This window comes from Budorcas taxicolor, chromosome 22, assembly GCF_023091745.1.
Source record: "Budorcas taxicolor isolate Tak-1 chromosome 22, Takin1.1, whole genome shotgun sequence".
Taxonomy (NCBI): Eukaryota; Metazoa; Chordata; class Mammalia; order Artiodactyla; family Bovidae; genus Budorcas; species Budorcas taxicolor.
Window position 1 is genome coordinate 40,538,306 of NC_068931.1, and position 18,239 is coordinate 40,556,544.

Below are 18,239 nucleotides of genomic sequence, written 5' to 3' on the forward strand. Positions count from 1 at the left end.
TCATAAAGGAAATCAGTTCTGAATATTCATTGGAAGGACTGAGGCTGAAGCTGAAACTCCAATACTTTGGCCACTGATGTGAAGAACCTGATTCATTGGAAAAGACCTTGATGCTGGGAAAGATTGAAGTCAGGAGCAGAAGAGGATGACAGAGGATGAGATGGTTGGATAGCGTCACCGACTCAATGGACATGAGTTTGGGTAAACTCCAGGAGTTGGTGATGGACAGGGAGGCCTGGCATGCTACAGTCCATGGGGTCACAAAGAGTCAGGCACTACTGAGTGACTGAACTGAACTGAATCCCACCTTCCTGCCTCACTGGCAGTTTTGCTCAGTCTCTTTAGCCCCTCCCTTAGAGATCAGTCTCTCCTTTACTTTTTTCTTTTCTTTTATTGAAGTATAGTTGATTACAATGTGTTAGTTTTTTGTTATAGCAAAATGATTCAATTATGCATGCATATATTCATTTTCATATTCTTTCATTATATTTTATCACAGAATATTGAATATAATTCCCTGTGGTATGCAGTAGGACCTTATTATTTATCTGTTTTATATATAGTAGTGTATATCTGCTAAATGTAGTCTCCCAGTTTATCCCTGCCCCCCTTTCCACTGTAGTAACCATTGGTTTCTATGTCTGTGAGTCTGTTTCTGTGTCATATTTTAGATTCCACTTCTAAGTGATGTCACATGATATTTGTCACTTCTCTGGCTTTCTTTACTTAGTATGATAATCTCTGGGTCCATCCGTGTTGGTGCAAATGGCATTATCTTTTTCTTTTTTATGGGCGAATCTCTCCTTTTCTAAAAGCTTCCTGCTCTTTCCTTCAAAGATGCTCACATTATCCTCATTCTAAATCAATAGCCACTTATTTGAGTACAACATTTCCTCATAACAACATGTTAGTCATTTACTTCAAAAAATTTAGGGGGCCACACAGGCTAAGAAATTCAGTAGCAGTCAGTTCACTGCACTTTTTAGATAATTGACTTGTCTCTTTTTCCCCTCTGAATTCTGTTTATTTCAACTTTGTTGTCACTTTCCAAAACACCTCATCACAATATCCTGTAGGTCTTAACAAATGAGATGGGCAAGTTAACCTATTGAAGTCCTATCAGACTTTTAGTGATTTAAGGAAGCAAAGCCCTAGCAAAGTTAGTCTAAAACTGCCAGTTTGTGCTTCTCCTTTTCACATATGCAAATATACACACAAACTTCTGTGATTTCATTCTTCATTCAAAATTACAAGTTTAACAAATAACAAATGGAAAATGAGAACGGAGAACTGAGCATTAGCCAGGGTGTCTGTTTGGTGCAGAGCTCTGGAAACTGATAATGATAATAAAATAAGGTTTATTGAGGCAGACCTCAGAGTTTACCAGAGTGGGGTAGCATCTATATGTCTGTGTCCAGTTAATATTCACTGGAGATGAACAGACTGTAGGGGTCAGTTAGTCCCTGCCTGCTTGTTATTGTTCTGTCGTCAAGTAAGCCTGACATTCTGAGGTCACCTATATCCACTTTCAAAATCCATCTTGCTTTGTGGAAGACAGCCTTTATTTTCCCTTTGGCATCACTGTGGCCCACCTGAAGCAACACTTTAGACGTGGGAAAACCCAGATCACTGTGACGCTTTTGGAGTTTGTTCTCTGTTGCTTTGAGACTGGGAGAGAAAAGATGGCCGTTGACGCAGATGCCTGCTTTCCAGAGGTTCTTGTTGCCCAGGCGTCTGCCTTTCTTCAGCATGTCAGCTGAGGCCGGAACACTCCTGGCACTGGTCTCTGGGACGATACATGCCATGCAGGGACTCTGGGTTTCCATCAGGTTCATGTGGTCTTTCCTCCCCTCCCTCTCCAAGCCTTCTGTTTCCTCTTTGCTTCCATAATAGCATAGCTTTGTTATCTCTCAGGAGCTGGCACTGCCTGGAACCGATTTCTACAACTTGGAGGTCTGCAAGAGAAAGGAAATTAGAAAATAGTGATTAACTTCAGATAATGGTTTTTAAAAACTTTTTTTTTTTAATGCAACCTTGAGTTCAAAGGAAAAGCTTTAAATTTGGAAGGAAGAAGAAGACAGGGACTTATTTTCTTTAATGAAATTCAAAATTTTCTAGAAAATAAATTATAAAATACTTATGAGATAATTTTCTGTAACGTGTTTGTTCAATAAAACATTCACTTACAAAAGGATTTCCATGCATACCCACCATTCATCTTACTATTTACATCAGTGAAGCAGGCATCAAGCCAGGACCTGTGCTAGGTGAAAGACTGAGGGATGTCAAGATAAATCTGATATAATTTTTTATTTCAAGTTTAAAATCTAATAGTTGAAGTGAGTCCTATCTTCACGTCAGTGTAACACAAGAAAGTAAGTGGCATATGTTGGCAGATAATTTTCATCTGGTAAGATCAGGGACAATATCAGACACTATCAGAGATAGTAATATGTCAGTCAGTCTGTAAAACATTTCATTTTCCATTTGCAGCAACAGGGATGGACCTAGAGAGTGTCATACTGGGTGAAGTAAGTCCAACAGAGAAGGAGAAATATCATATGATATCCCTTATATGTGGAAAAAGAAATGATACAAATGAACTTACAAAACAGAAAGAGACTCACAGACTTAGAGAACGAACTTATGGTTGCCGGGGGAAAGGATAGTTAGGGAGTTTGGGATGGGTCATGTACACACTACTATATTTTCAATGGATCACCAACAAGGACCTATTGTATAGCATATGGAACTATGCCCATTGTGATGTGGCAGCCTGGATGGGAGGGGGGATTTGGGGGAGAAAAGAAAATCTCATTTTTCTCTTAACGTTGTGTAAAATTTCCTTTTTTGGTAAAGTGTTCAAATCTTTACCTCAGTTAAAAAATTCAAAAAGTTAAAAAATAAAAAAGTTCTTTATTATTATTAATGAATTTTGAAAACCTTTAAATATTCTTGATACAAGTACCTTTTCAGACATGTGATTTGCAAATATTTTCTTGTCGTATTTATCTTTTTATTCTTTTTTTTTTTTTTGGTGGTATAGTTGAAGAGCAAGTTTTAACTCCAGTTTTATTTTATGAATCATGCTTTTTATGACCGCTTTGAAATCTTCACCTAACCCAAGTCACAAAGGTTTTCTCTTATGTTTTCTTCTAGAAGCATAATGGTTTCTAAAGGTTTTAAAAACTTTTGGGTTTTCCATTTAGCTCTATGACTCATTCTAAGTTAATTTTTTGTATATAGCGTAGAAGTTGCTTGTTCTTGTTTTTTGTATATAACGTAGAAGTTGTTTCTGTTTTTGTGTTTGTTTATATTTTGTTTTGATTATGGTTCTTGCTTGTTCCATCACTATTTGTTGAAAAAAATTATTCTCTCCCTGTTGAATCCCTTTGCACCTTTGTTGAAAATGGATTGACATTATGTTGTGGGTTTATTTTTGGACTCTATTCTGTTTCATTGATCTGTGTGCCTATTTGATGATAATGCTATGTTGCTTTCACTGTAGTTCTACAAATCTTGAATTTAGGTAACAAGTGTTCTGATTTCCCTTTTCCCATAGTTCTTTTGGCTATTTTAGGTTTTCTGTATTTCCATGTGAACTTTAGAAAGCCTGTCAATTTCTACAGAGAAATCTGACTTTAATTTTGATTGAGATTGCAGTAAGTCTATAGATCAATTTGAGGAGAATTGACATCTTAAAGTACTGAAGCTTCAAATCCATGTCCAAGTCCTATTAACTATAACTAATACTCACAACCGTACCCGTAATTAATTCATTTTTCCTCAATGAATTAATGTAAGTCCACATTTACAAACACTTTAGGAAACTAATATTTTTGTTGAATTTATGATTTTAAAAGTTTGACTGGACACTGGCATTTTCCTCGAAGAATTCTAGACTGGAAACAAATGGGAAAGTGTGAGTCATTTAATAGACTTCAGAGATTAAATAAACTTCAGAAAATAAATAGAGTTGTATCAGTTGTTTATCGAATAAGGAAGTCTAGGGATCAAGTGAGGTAGAGGTTCAACCTTCCTCCGTTAGGCAAACCACTTTCCTCTGAGAAGATAGCCTTTTTTGAGTCCATACATAGATGCTTTGTGGGCCAGCAGGTGCCCTGGTAGATTGATTTTATAGCTCTACTGAAATATAAATACCTATTAAGCAAAAACTGGGTAATTTTTGCTTTACTGTAAGAGCTTTTGCAGGGCTTCCCTGGTGGCTCAGACAGTGAAGAATCCACCTGCAATGCAGGAGACCCAGGTTCCATCCCTGAGTCAGGAAGATCCTCTGGAGAAGGGAATGACTGACTACCCACTCCAGTATTCTTGCCTGGAGAATCTCATGGATGGAGGAGCCTGGTGGGCTACAAGTACAGTCCATGGGGTCGTGAAGAGTTGGACACAACTGAGAGACCACACACACACACACACACACACACACACACACACACACAAGAGGTTTTGCATGGAAATTGGAAGCAGAAATGAAAACTCTCTTGCCCATTCAACAAAGCAAATAAAAACCAAAATATTGAATGGCAGCTTATTTTTTAAAGAAATGAAAGTAGATACAGTGAAATGTAAGACCTAATTCCTTTGTGTCATTTGTAATTTTTTTTAAGGGGATGAAAGCTTGATGAATTTGTTCATAACAGAGTCTGTTCAGGAGATTATTGACTATCATAATTAATCCCAGTCAGTGGTAAAGAAAGAAGGTAATGTTCTTAGAAAGTGAGTGAATAGTAAGCCTTCGAGGAGGGAAAGCTACCTGGCTGGCTGGTATACTCCTCTTGGGAAGGAAAGCTTCACCTGGCTAAGATGACGGATGTTGAAATCCCTGTCCAACCCCAGTGGCCTCAAGTATTGATCGCAGACATGTAGTTGACGACCGAGTATGAGATGGCTGGATGGCATCACTGACTCGATGCACGTGAGTCTGAGTGAACTCCGGGAGATGGTGATGGACAGGGAGGCCTGGCGTGCTGCGATTCATGGGGTCACAAAGAGTTGGACACGACTGAGCGACTGAACTGAACTGAACTGTCTGCCGTCAGGGATTAGATACTGAACTGCTGAAGGCCTTCATCACCAGTGCAGGAGGAGCTTCCGAGGTATTGGCTACGAGAGCCCCACCACATGAAGCTCACCACAAGCCAGCCAGTATGAAAGTGAGACAATAACAGCTCTTGTCTTTCCAGAGCTCATGTTTAACATGGGCATTCAGGTTACACGTCTGTGCCTGTCATCCTGTGAGAGGGCTTTGAGGACCCTTGTCCTGACAGTTGTTTTTACAGCGTTTAGAGAGTGTGAAGTGCTCTGACTGCTGGCTCTTGGATCTGCTCAAGGAATTTATCTGATGATGAACAGTGTCTTGAGTAAATTGGACAAGATGAGGTAGAGAGCTAATCCAAAATGCCTTTAGCTGGATGCCTGTGGTGATGATTGCTGATGGAGATCATAATAAAAGTGTGACTGTAGAATTTACTGTAGCTCAACCTGGCTAGGGTACTTGGAAATTGTCTCTACATGCCATGAGGAAATCTGAGTTAAATGGGAGTCTTAGCTTCTACTTCCTTGGATAGTTTTAAAATAGAATGAATTATTGACTCTATTCAATAAAGTCTAATGTATTCTAATATACCAACCAATAGATAGTTTAAAATGTGACTTATGTTTAATACTGCTAATATATCCCTTTTCTATTGGCTATATAGCAGATGTTTTTAATGTGTGTTAACTCTATATTTTATATATATCTTAGTGTATTTGGTCTGCTATACTTGTCAATATTATTAGTGAGCTTTTAGAGAGCCTTGCCTTTGGTTTCTCTTTTTTAATCTTTATTTTGTAGGACACTTTTGCATGTAGATCTATTTGTTCTTTAATGAAAACTCTGACTAGGGACATAATGTCCAACATTTTTATGATAAAAATATAATCCACCTATTTTATCATGTGCTGTTTCAGGAATACATTAAGGGGACACAGGATAATCTCCAGTGTGAAAGTGTGAAGCTTTGTTTTGTTTTAATTTGTTTGGTGAGTGAGTAAAGAATACAGTGTAAATGAATTAGTAGACTGGTGGTCACGGAGGAAAGAGCATGGAATGAGGCATCAGGAGGCCAGGTTTGTAGTTCTTGTTGTTTGGTCGTGAAGTCGTGTCTGGCTCTTTGCAACCCCATGGACTGCAGCACACCATGCTTCCCTGTCCTTTAGTTCTCAGGAATTAGCTGTGTGATTTTGGAGAAGTTACTTAACCTCACTGAGCTTCATTTTTCTTATCTATAAAATGTGGTGTTTTATTGGCATTTCTCAGATTCCCTCTTAGCTCTCAAATCCTTGGATCCTCTGTTTCATTGGAAACCCTACTTACGGCTCTCAAAGCTGTCTGTAGGAAAGTTAGGAAACAGTCATCTTAAAGTTAGACAGTGAAAACAAATGGAACACAAACAGTAATTGTTCAAATGGACCCTGTGTAATGAAAGCCATCATGATGTGAGTCTGAGTGTAGAAAAGTATACCGTGAAAGGAGAGAAATCTAAGAATGTTAATAATTATTCATCTAGAGGCCAGTCACTCCCATCAGAATGTAATACATTGGATTTATGTTCTGCTTTTCATTCTATACCAAACAGGTTAAAGCTGAGCTGGTTCCAGGGCCCCACGAGGAAGAAGGCCAGTTCCACTTCAGGGAAAGTCTTGTCAGGAGGAACCATAGAGCTCTTTAAGGCCCATCCACGTGGAGAATGGCCCAGAGAGACTGCCTGATAATCCCAGAGATCCTGTGTGTGCCTCTGTCCTGCTATTATTGAATTTTTGGAGCTGGAGAGAGGCAACAGACAAAAGAAATTGAAAAACAGCACAAGGAGGCTGTAGAGTAACATTTTCTCCTCTCACGGCTGAGTGTCAGTGGCTGGGTAATGATGACAGTAAACAGAGACGAGAGATGTGGGGGAACAGAGGTCGCCAGTTGTGTTCCAGCAAATCATCACAGCACAGAGAGGCACACAGGGAGCTGGAAAACAAGGCAGACCCTCAGAGGACACCAGAATGGGGGGCTCATCTGTTTAATCACTTTGAAAGTCAGACATAGCAATACAGCCACAGCAGGCTCCTCAGAAGTGTGTGATAACGTGTACACTGCAGTTCTGCAGTTTGGTTCTAAAAGATACAGGGTCTCTGTAGCTTTGTTGGTATTGTTGTTGTTCAGTTGCTAAGTCATGTCCGACTCTTTGTGACCCCATGGACTGCAGCATGCCAGGCTGCTCTGTCTTTTTCTGTCTCCAAAATTTGCTCAAATTCATGTCCATTGAGTCTGTGATGCCCCCCAACCATCTTATTCTCTGTTGCCCTCTTCTCCTCTTGTTCTTTAATGAAAACTTTGACTAGGACCTATTTTCCCAGCCTCGGGGTCTTTTCCAATGAGTTGGCTCTTCGTATCAGGTGGCCAAAGTATTGGAGCTTCAGCTTCAGCCAGACCTTTGTCAGCAAAGTGATGTCTCTGTTTTTTAATACACTGCCTATATTTGTCATAGCTTTCCTTCCAAGAAACAACTGTTTTTTAATTTCAGGGCTGCCGTCACTGTCTGCAGTGATTTTGGAGCCCAAGAAAATAAAATCTGTCATTGCTTCCACTTTTTCCCCATCTATTTGCCATGAAGTGATGGGACCAGACGCTATGATCTTAGTATTTTTTCATGTTGCGTTTCAAGATAGCTTTTTCACTCTTCCCTTTCACCCTTATCAAAAGGGTTCCTCTTCACTTTCTGCCATTAGAGTGGTACCATCTGCATGTATGTAGCTTACTTTTGATGTAAAAATACAGCCTTTAAAAATTATTTACCCAGGTGACATGGAGAATAGTAATCTGAGAAGCACAAAGCAGACTTGTGGCGACACATATCACTGAATGGATAAAGGATAGATTTCTATTAGAGAATGTGGGAGAGCTGCTTTTTGCTTGCATTCTATTTTACAGAGTCTTTCTTGAACATCTCCTAATTTAATTTTTAAAAAAATGAGCCTCTGAGTGATGATTAGGTATCACCAAACTAGTTGTTCACTCATAATTTTAGCTTATCCTCATAGATAATATGGTAGGAGTCACTCGTGTGGTTGAGTGAGCTTCACCAAAATCAGTATATACCTCGACATCAATATATACCTCAAACTCATAAACCGTGTATTAGTTTTAAAACAGAAAATATAACATTGACCAGCAGTGGTTTCCTCTGCCTGCACAGCAGACATTTCAGACTGTCTCTTGTTTAGATGATTATTGTTTGAGCAGATATGATAGTTCCCATCTGTGATTGTTATCCTTTGCTCAGAAAAACCAGTAACTTTTCATAGAAGTAGCTTTCCTTCTTTCTAAACCTGTGGACCTTTTTGAAAATTTGATTCTTTTTTGCTTTTTCTGAAGTTTGCCTTTACTTTCAAATTCCCAAGTACTTTAAAAAAGGATGTTATCTTTTTAGAGCAGTTTTAGTTTCACAGCAAAATTATGGGGAAGTATCAGAGATTTCCCATACACTTCTTGCCCCCCTCACATGCCCAGCCTCCCCTATTAACAGCATCGCCACCAGAGTGGCTTATCTGTTACAATTGATAAACCGATATTGACCCATCATAATCACCCAAAGTCCATAGTTTACATTCTCTGGGTCTGGACAAGTGTATGGGCTTTCCTGGTGGGTCAGTGGTAAAGAATCCACCTGCCAATGCTGGAGACACGGGTTTGATCCCTAGGTTGGGAAGATCCCCTGGAAAAGGAAATGGCAGCCCACCCTAGTATCCTTGCCTGGAGAATTCCATGGACATGTAGCCTGGTGGGCTACAGCCCATGGGGTCGCAAAGAGTCGGACATGATTTATCTACTGAACAACTACAACAACACAGTGTCATATGGAACGGTTTCCTTGCCCACAGAGCCTCTGTATTCCGTGTGTTCATTCCTCCTTTCCTGCCCCCCATTACCCACTGTGGCCCCATTGAGTCCCTTGCTTCATAAACACTGGGGTGCAGCGTGTAATCATTGGAAGTTATTTCTTCATTGTCACTTTTCCCATTTCTAGCCCAGTGCCTGTGCTCAAAAGTGATATATAGCTGCATAAGAATTTAATTGCTGCTCTGCACCTCAGTTGGTTAAAAAAGAATTCTAGCTTGCAAAACCATTTCAAATATTCCATGCTGAGTGACTGAGATTTGTTTGCTGTTTTAAGCCTCCCCTAATCTACAAACACATTTTTCTGTATCTCGTTCTGCCAACAGGGAGGTTCAGGCAGACCTGTTTACCTTCTGAGGGAAAGGCTTCATCAGCTTTCTCCTCACTCCTCTCAGAGAGCGGAGGAAGGTGGGAACAGAACAGAAAACGGGGCTGGCAGGCGGCGAAGGAGAGGCTGCCAGAATGATAGCGAGAGACCGAGTCGGGGGCCAGAGAAAGAGCGGGCATCTCCTCTGTGCTCTCACTTCTGTTAATCTGAAACCATAGCTTCTTTTTATCACCATTGCCTTTCAAGTGCTTTCTCCAAGGCATCCAAGTTGAGCTTGTTTATAAGCATGTTAAAATCCAAGGATATTGAGAAGCCAGAGCCTGAAAACAAGGTATTTATCCTCTATCTTTCTCATCCTGGGTGGCCTCCCCAGGAAGCTGAGAGGGCAGACAGCTGCATGACCCTGACTGTGCCCAGCATCTGTCCCAGAGAGTGAGAGGTTTCTCTTGCAGGAACCCTGCTGCACAGGCCCCGGCGTGGTCAGCATCCAAGATGATTTCTCAAGATGGCCAGGCTGTGCCACCACCAGCATCATTCAGTGACTGTGATGAAGGGGAATTCAGTCCTTTCTTTCAGAAAGAAAAGGGGAAATCTTTGATTTTTATACATTCTTCCTAAAATCTCTTGGATTATGTTTGAATTGAGAGCAACATAGATATATTCCCTGTATATCTAGGCAGGGATATCTTCATCCAGATTGAAGTTTAACTCTACTGTGTACTGGGGCTTTCCAGGTGTTGCTAGTGGTAAAGAATCCACCTGCCAATGCAGGAGACACAAGAGACATGGGTTTGACCCCTGGGTTGGGCAGATCCCTTGGAGAAGGGAATGGCTACCCACTCCAGTATTCTTGCCTGGAGAATCCCATGGATGGAGGAAGCTGGCGGGCTACAGTCTACAGGGTCACACAGAGCCGTCCATGACTGAATGCACACACAGTGCACCACAGTGTGCTGATCAAGGCCAGACCAAGACATGTGGTTAGGCTGATAATTTGGCCACCCTTAAAGCGGAAAACAGACTGGTTCCAAATAGGAAAAGGAGTACATCAAGGCTGTATATTGTCACCCTGCTTATTTAACTTCTATGCAGAGTACATCATAGGAAACGCTGGGCTAGAAGAAACACAAGCTGGAATCAAGATTGCCGGGAGAAATATCAATCACCTCAGGTATGCAGATGACACCACCCTTATGGCAGAAAGTGAAGAGGAACTAAAAAGCCTCTTAATGAAAGTGAAAGAGGGGAGTGAAAGAGTTGGCTTAAAACTCAACATTCAGAAAACGAAGATCATGGCATCCGGTCCCATCACTTCATGGGAAATAGATGGGGAAACATTGGAAACAGTGGCTGACTTTAATTTTGGGGGCTCCAAAATCACTGCAGATGGTGATTTCAGCTATGAAATTAGAAGATGCTTACTCCTTAGAAGGAAAGTTATGACAAACCTAGACAGCATGTAAAAAAGCAGACATTACTTTGCCAACAAAGGTCCATCCAGTCAAGGCTATGGTTTCTCCAGTAGTCATGTATGGATATAAGAGTTGGACTATAAAGAAATCTGAGTGCTGAAGAATTGATGCTTTTGAACTGTGGTGTTGGAGAAGACTCTTGAGAGTCCCTTGGACTGCAAGGAGATCCAACCAGTCCATCCTAAAGGAAATCAGTCCTGGGTGTTCATTGAAAGGACTGATCTTGAAGCTGAAACTCTAATACTTTGGCCACCTGATGTGAAGAGCTGACTCATTTGAAAAGACCCTGACACTGGGAAAGATTGAGGGCAGGAGGAGAAGGGGACGACAGAGGATGAGATGGTTGGATAGCATTACCAACTCAATGGACTTGAGTTTGGGTAGGCTCCGGGAGTTGGTGATGGACAGGGAGGCCTGGCGTGCTGCAGTTCATGGGGTCCCAAAGAGTCAGGCACAACTGAACGACTGAATTGAACTGAAAAAGTGGAAAATCATTGTATTAGATCCCACTTTCCTTTAGGAGGCACATTACTGACTGACTAATCTTACTTGAATATTCCCCTGAGTGGGGTGGAGGTGGTGTCTCATCTCACCCCACCCCAAATTACTCATTAAAGTATTCCTTCTACTTACATCAGTTAGGAATCATTTGGACTACAAATAGTAATGACAACAACATAGAGCAGTTTTTGAAAATAGTTTTTCTCACATTGTTGGAAGTTCAGAGAATAGGCAGCCCCTGGGGTTATTTTTGAGATTCAATAATATCAAGGCTGATTAGTGCAATTTTATAGCCTTTCTCTCATGGTTGCAAGAGGGCTGCTGAGGCACTAGTCATCTTGTCTACATGCCAGTAAAGAAGAAGAAGGAAGAGAAAAGGATAGCAGTGAAATCAGGAAAACAGAAGATTACACTGAAACCATGGAAAGAGATTGTTCTTATGTAACTTGGCCAGAATTGTGTCAAGTGGTCACTCTGACCTAAGGGAGTTGGAGAAACCAGGCTTGGGAATGGGGTTGGATCAGAGATGAGTTCTGATAAGTGCAGTTTTATTTATTTCATTGTATTCCTAGTAACATTTTAGTGCCTTTTATAGCCTCACTGTATACCTAGCCATAGGAATGCTAAGAAGTTAGTTAAACTATAGTAATAACACATGGGATTACAATGTGCCATGCATTTACATATATTTACTCAGTTAATCCTCATAATAATGCAGAGCATGTATGTGAATCATAGTCCATTTTACAGATTAGGAAATGCAGGCCCAGAGGCTCAGTAGCTTGCTCAAGGTTGAGAGCTTGCTCTAGGAAGTGGCAGAGTCCACATTCAAACCTGAACCCACTAGGCTTTAGTGTTGTTCTCTAAATCTTCCTGAGGAGGTGACATTTACATTAGGAGCTGAGTGACAAGAAGCATCTTGCTGTGGAAAGACACAGAATATTCCTGGCAGAAAAAAACAGTAAGAGAAAATTCCCTAAGGGAAGGAAGACCTTGGCTGTTTTAGAGGAACTGAGAAGAGATTAGCAGGCCTGGTGCTAATGCCAGGGGAGAGTGATAGAAGGTGAGATGGATCAGATGGTTGGGGACAGAAGTGCCGGCCTCAAAGTGAGAGGCAGGAATTTGCATTTTGTGATATTCGTGGTGGGAAGTTACTGTGTCTTCACTTTGCTCTCCATAACCTCTCCCTGTTGTATGATGAGACATGTAATACTTGCTTTGACTACTTCATAGAGTTCAGGTGAGGATCAAATGATGGAATGTGTGTGACAGTAAATTGTTCTGTGTGAAATTCTTTATAAAATTAGAAATAGTAAAGGCCACAGAGTAAGTATTTCTTAGCAAGAAGTATGTCTTATAAATGCTTTGTGGACTACACTAAAAACAACTGAACTTGTGACTGGACAGAACAAGCGGTTCGTTAGCAAATGCAACGTTTAAGAAATACCTGATGTGTTTTACAGTGTTCTGTGGGAGTGCCACTTCCACTAGAACAAACACTAGGTTATGACTGATTATCTTTCTCTGCAAGGACAGAAGAGAGGATGCGTGTAAAATCATGTTTTAAGAGCTATGGTGGAGAGCTATGGACACAATGAAGTCTAAGGGAACTCAGTTCCAGGGGGGAAGAGATCTTCCTAGTGAGCAAAGCCCAGAAGTCACTTCCTTCCTTTGTGTGTGTCTCTCCCTGAGTGTCTGCACTGTTGGGCAGACGATGATACCTGCCCAAGCAGAGGGGCTTTATGGGGAGAGGAGACACCCTGGAGGTTGGAATCTGTTGAAGCTTAATTGCAGAGCTGATTCTCCACGTCTGACAACTCTCTCCCTTGGGATTTTGCTTGTAAAGGCTCTAAAGTAGACAGCAATTCCTGTAATCCCGTGGTGTTTATCTTAAAGCCCTCTTGAGAGAGGGACCTGTAATACACACAGGGCAAATCTCCTCCTCAAAGCATTTGAAACTGGTGGTAACCTAAAACTGATTAAAATTGCAACTCAGCTCAGACCCACTTCAGCTTCTTAATGGATTGAAGTGATCTGTACCTCATTTCAGCCACCAGACAGAAGACTTGCTCTTCTTGGGGATCTTACTATTTATTCCTGTTTCCTAGAGTTCTTTCAAACATAATGCCTGCCATACAACAAAAAATTGTGAGATTTGTAAACAAACAGGAGGATATAACCCATAAGCAATTGACTATTTTTTGATCAATATTAGCAGATGCACTGACAGCAGCAGTGTTGGCGCTAAGAGACACAAACTTTTAAATGATAACAACAAATATGTTGAAGAGAGACAAAATGGGTAAAGGGCGAATAATGTCAACAGAGAAATAGAACCTTTAAAAAGAACCAATTGGACATTCTTGATATGAAAAAACACTGTATCAGAATTGAAGTGTTCACCGGGTGGACGTAATAAGGACTGGACACGTAGAAGAAAAGTGAACCTGAAGAGAGGGTAGTAGAAATTCTCTAAACTGAAGCACAAAGGGTGAGGGTTGGGGAGAAGCAAAGGGTGAGGGTTGGGGAGGGTTGGGGTGAAGTACACTTGGGACAATGTCAAACGGTTGTGTCATTGGAGTTCCAGAAGAAGAGAGAGAAATTTGGACAGAAAACATATTTGAAGAAAAAATGGATAACACTACTCCAAAACTGATGAAATACATCTACCCATAGATTCAAGAAGCTCAGCAAACCTTAAGCAAAAAGTCACTCAGTCATGTCCGCCTCTATATAGTCCATGGAATTCTCCAGGTCAGAATACTGGAGTGGGTAGCCTTTCCCTTCTCCAGGGGATCCTCCCAACCCAGGGATTGAACCCAGGTCTCCCGCATTGCAGGTGGATTCTTTACCAACTGAGCCACAATACAGAATAAATAGAAATAAAATCACAATCTAGGCATTTCATAATTAAGCTTCTAAAAACAAAAGATAAAGGAAAAAAAATGTATTAAAAGCAGTTAGAGAGGAAAAACATTATACTTAGAAGAATATCAATAAGGATTATAAATGATTTTTCATCAGAATCATGAATACAGATAACAATGAAATGACAGCTTTAAAAGGATTATAAAGACAATAAAAACTGCCAGCTTAGAGTCCTGAGCCCAGTAAACATATTCATCCAAAAATGAAAGTGAATGAAAGACACACTCAGAAAGAAATATGAGGGAATTTGTTGCCAGCAGATCCGTAGTACAAGAAATGCTGAAGAAATATCAAAGGAGGTTTGCAAAACCGATTAGAGTGATCTGTTACAGCTACATTGCCTTGTAGGGAGGATGAAGCACACCATAAAGGATGAACATAAAAGTCTACTTGTTTAACTTTAAAACAATTGTTGACTTTATTTCATTTATGTGAGCTTGATAAAGTTCGGCATTTTTTAAGTCAGTGTTTTTAAAAGATGACAAAAAGTTATTTTCACCTACTGTTTTTGTAAATGATTGACAAATACTATAAGGATTTTATAATAACTATTGTGGGATATAAATGTGAAGAAGTAACATATATGACAATAGTGGTATGATAAGGAATGAAGGGAGAATTACACTCACATGTTAGTTACGTTGTTCTGACGTTGTAAAATGCTAACTCAAGGCAGATAGTTATATAAGGTATTTCTTAAAAGATAATGGAGGAGAAATGAAATAATTTTTTTTTATTAATGGCACTTTGACTTTATGGTAATTAACCATCCACTGAAAATCTAATTTTAAACCTCATGGTGTTTCCCAACAAAAGTTGCTATATGGCGCTGTGTAACAGTCTCATTCTGTTTTCCATATAATGTCTTCCTGGTATTGTTTTGGAGTAAAAAATTACAAACAGCTGATGAAGCTGAAGCTCTGTTTATCCTAATATGGTGAGGTATGAAGCTGTAAGTCTCCTCAAAGTGTTGGATGAGCCGGAACGTTGCAGTTATGTAATACTTCAGGATTGGAAGGTCACGGTCCCTACTCTACCCTGGGGTGAAGGGGAAGTATTCGGATCCCTCACCAAACAAGCGAGAACCCTTCCAAATGTGCTTATCCCCAAAATGCTGTCTGACTTCTTTGCCAAAAAAAACAGTTGACCGTTGCAATTAAAGGATTTTTGGGGTGGGTTGTCTCAGATGAGACCAGTGTGTTATGCAGATATTCATGACCTGCATTGCACATCTAATCGCCCTGCTCTCAGCAGAAGTTTGTAACGATCTCTTCTCTGAGATTCCACCAGTATTCCCTTTGCATGAGTAAGAAACTGTAGTAAATGAAAACAGTCCTTGTTAATCCTAAGTACATATGTTCCTTATCTTCTAAGATTCACTTAATAGTTCCCAGATTTCTCACTTCTTCACATATTTGCAGTGCTGAGGTATATCTGCATGTTTGCTTAATTTCTAAGATAAATTATTCTATTCCATGCAGCCACTGAGATGGTATGTCTGTGTTGGCATGGAAAAGATATCTATGACATGGTTTTGAGTGGTGAAAACAAAGCATCTCGTAGAACAATATGATGTGATACAGATGGGAAAGACCTTCAGTTTCTGCTTTATAAATTGGGTATTACTTAGACTTTTATCCTTATAATACACCATCTTATAAATTTTAAAAACTTAGTCTGTGTCTTCTGTTAATACTGTAAGTTTTTTATGTCAGTCATACTCATTTTTAAACAATAAACCTAAAAAAACTCTTAGTTTTGGTAGCCCGTCAGGGTCCTCTGTCTATGGGGTTTTCCAGGCAAGAATACTGGAGTGGGTTGCCATTTCCTTCTCCCTCCAAAAATTCTATAACTAGAGAAAGTTTTAGGCATCTATATATTTTTTCTGAACAGTTTACAGAGGGCAGTAGGCTTTGTGAGCAGTGGTGATCGATTACAGTTTCGAGAAGTAGATGTCTTATAATTCTATGAATTTGCTAGTGGTTTTCAGTATTGGTCTTGATGGAAAAGGGAAAGACTTAACAGCCTAAAAATAATACAGGAAGCAATAGCTGTCTGAGTAACCTGTGTTAATTTCATATGCATTTCAATCACTAGAATGTGTCTGTCTTGTCAAGCTATAAAGAACCCAGTAAAGAACTCTTATGACCTAGTTATCAAACAAAACTACCTCAAATTATTACACAGCACAGAATAAAAAAATTAAAGTGGATATCTTACATTTTTCTGAAATGCTCTGAGTTTTGAAAATAAGTTGGCTAACTCAGTGTAAACCTAGAACTGCTTCTAGTCAGGTACAGTCTCAGGATCAGTGATCAAATTCTGGAAATTTCTACTAAAGGTGATTGAGAAATCTAGGATTCCAAGCACAGCCAGCTTTTTCGTGTTTTCACTTTTCGGACATTTATAGAAGCTAACTTTTACTATATGTGTTTTGATTAATATAAGCAACTTCCTTATGAGTGTGTAAAAGTCATAGAAAGTATTTTTGTAAAAATTCCCACATGGCCACAAAGTCATTGTGAATTAGAGAGGATGAAAGGATGGGGCCACCTGACTGGAGGTTACTCCCTCAAACCTCTCTCCGTCACACTAACTCCTTCTCTCCGTTAGTTCCAAACTTTTGTGTGATTTCTAACATGAGACACTGATTTCCATTGACCGATACTTAATGCTTTTCTTTCCTCAGAAAGTCCATCCCTCGCTGCCGAAGAATCAACAGGATGCTCTCCAATGAGTCCCTTCAGTCCCCGGCGTTCAGCCGCTCCAACTCTCAAGCCTCCGTAGACAGCGCCTCCATGGAGGATTTCTGGCGGGAAATAGAAAGCATCAAGGAGACCAGCCTGGGGGCTCAGGAGGAGCAGACGCCTGCCGAGGCCAAGCCCCTGGACGGTGAGATGCCAGATTGGTCCCCACTGTGCAGCCTCGTACATGCTCTCTTGTTCTGTTGGCAGGTGGACGTCATTCCACGAGTAGCCTAACCAGTGAATTGATAGACTGTGGTGTACCAGCTTCCTGCTCCCGCTGGTTTGTATCTGCTGGTCTGGCTCAGGGTGGCTTCTCGGCAGGTGACACAACCTGAAGGGGGGCTATCAACCATCCACACTGATCCCTGACATATCACCGTTTAGGGAGGCTGTACCTGGCTGTGGATTAGAATCATGATCGTCTAGCAGATTGAGTATTCTAATTTTGAGGTTTTTACATGTGCATACTTGTCTATTAATTACCAAAGAAAGATACAGAAAAAAAATTGCCAGCATAATTCTGGAGAAAAAAAATATTTGACTTTGAAGCACTTACTAGTATTAATGTATTTAGAGAATGGATAATCTGTACTTCACAAGATAAATGTCATGTCAGATAGGTTGGTTTCACTAGTTTCCAATGAAATTAAACAAGAAGTTTGAGGAACCAAAAAAGTATTTGTTGTTGTTTAGTCTCTTAGTCGTGTCCGACTCTTTGCGACCCAGGGACTGCAGCATGCCAGGCTTCCCTGTCCTTCCCTGTCTCCTGGAATTTGCTCAAACTCATGTCCATTGAATCCATGATGCCATACAACTGTCTTGTCCTCTGTTACCCTCTTCTCCTCCTGCCCTCAATCTTTATTGCCCATAATTTTCTAAAAGAACAAAATCACTCACCTGAGATTAAAAGCATGGGACAAGGAGGACCTATTTTACAGCACAGGGAACTCTGCTCAATGTTATGTGGCAGCCTGGATGGGAGAGGGGTTTGGGGAAGAATGAATACATGGATGTGCATGACTGAGTCCCTTTGCTATCCACCTGAAACTGTTACAACATTGTTAATTGGGTATAGTCCAGTACAAAATTGGCTTCCCTGGTGACTCGGATGGTAAAGAATCCTCCTGCAATGCGGGAGACCTGGGTTTGATCCCTGTGTTGGGAAGATCCCCTAGAGAAGGGATAGGCTACCCACTCCAATATTCTTGCCTGGAGAATTCCATAGACAGAGGAGCCTGGCAGGCTATATAGTCCATGGGGTCACAAAGAGTCAGACACGACTAAGTGACTTTCACAGTACAAAATAAAAAGTT

At 40.4% G+C, this 18,239-nt stretch overlaps 1 protein-coding gene across 1 annotated transcript in view; it reads left to right on the plus strand.

The window, feature by feature from the left end:
- The window catches only part of ARHGAP28 (Rho GTPase activating protein 28), a 138,195-nt gene that overhangs the window by 62,758 nt on the left and 57,198 nt on the right, over nt 1-18,239 (plus strand). Inside the window, exon 2 of the mRNA XM_052660510.1 lies at nt 16,869-17,071. Within this exon, the coding sequence (XP_052516470.1) occupies nt 16,869-17,071 (203 nt within the window). The remainder of the gene's footprint in view (nt 1-16,868; nt 17,072-18,239) is intronic.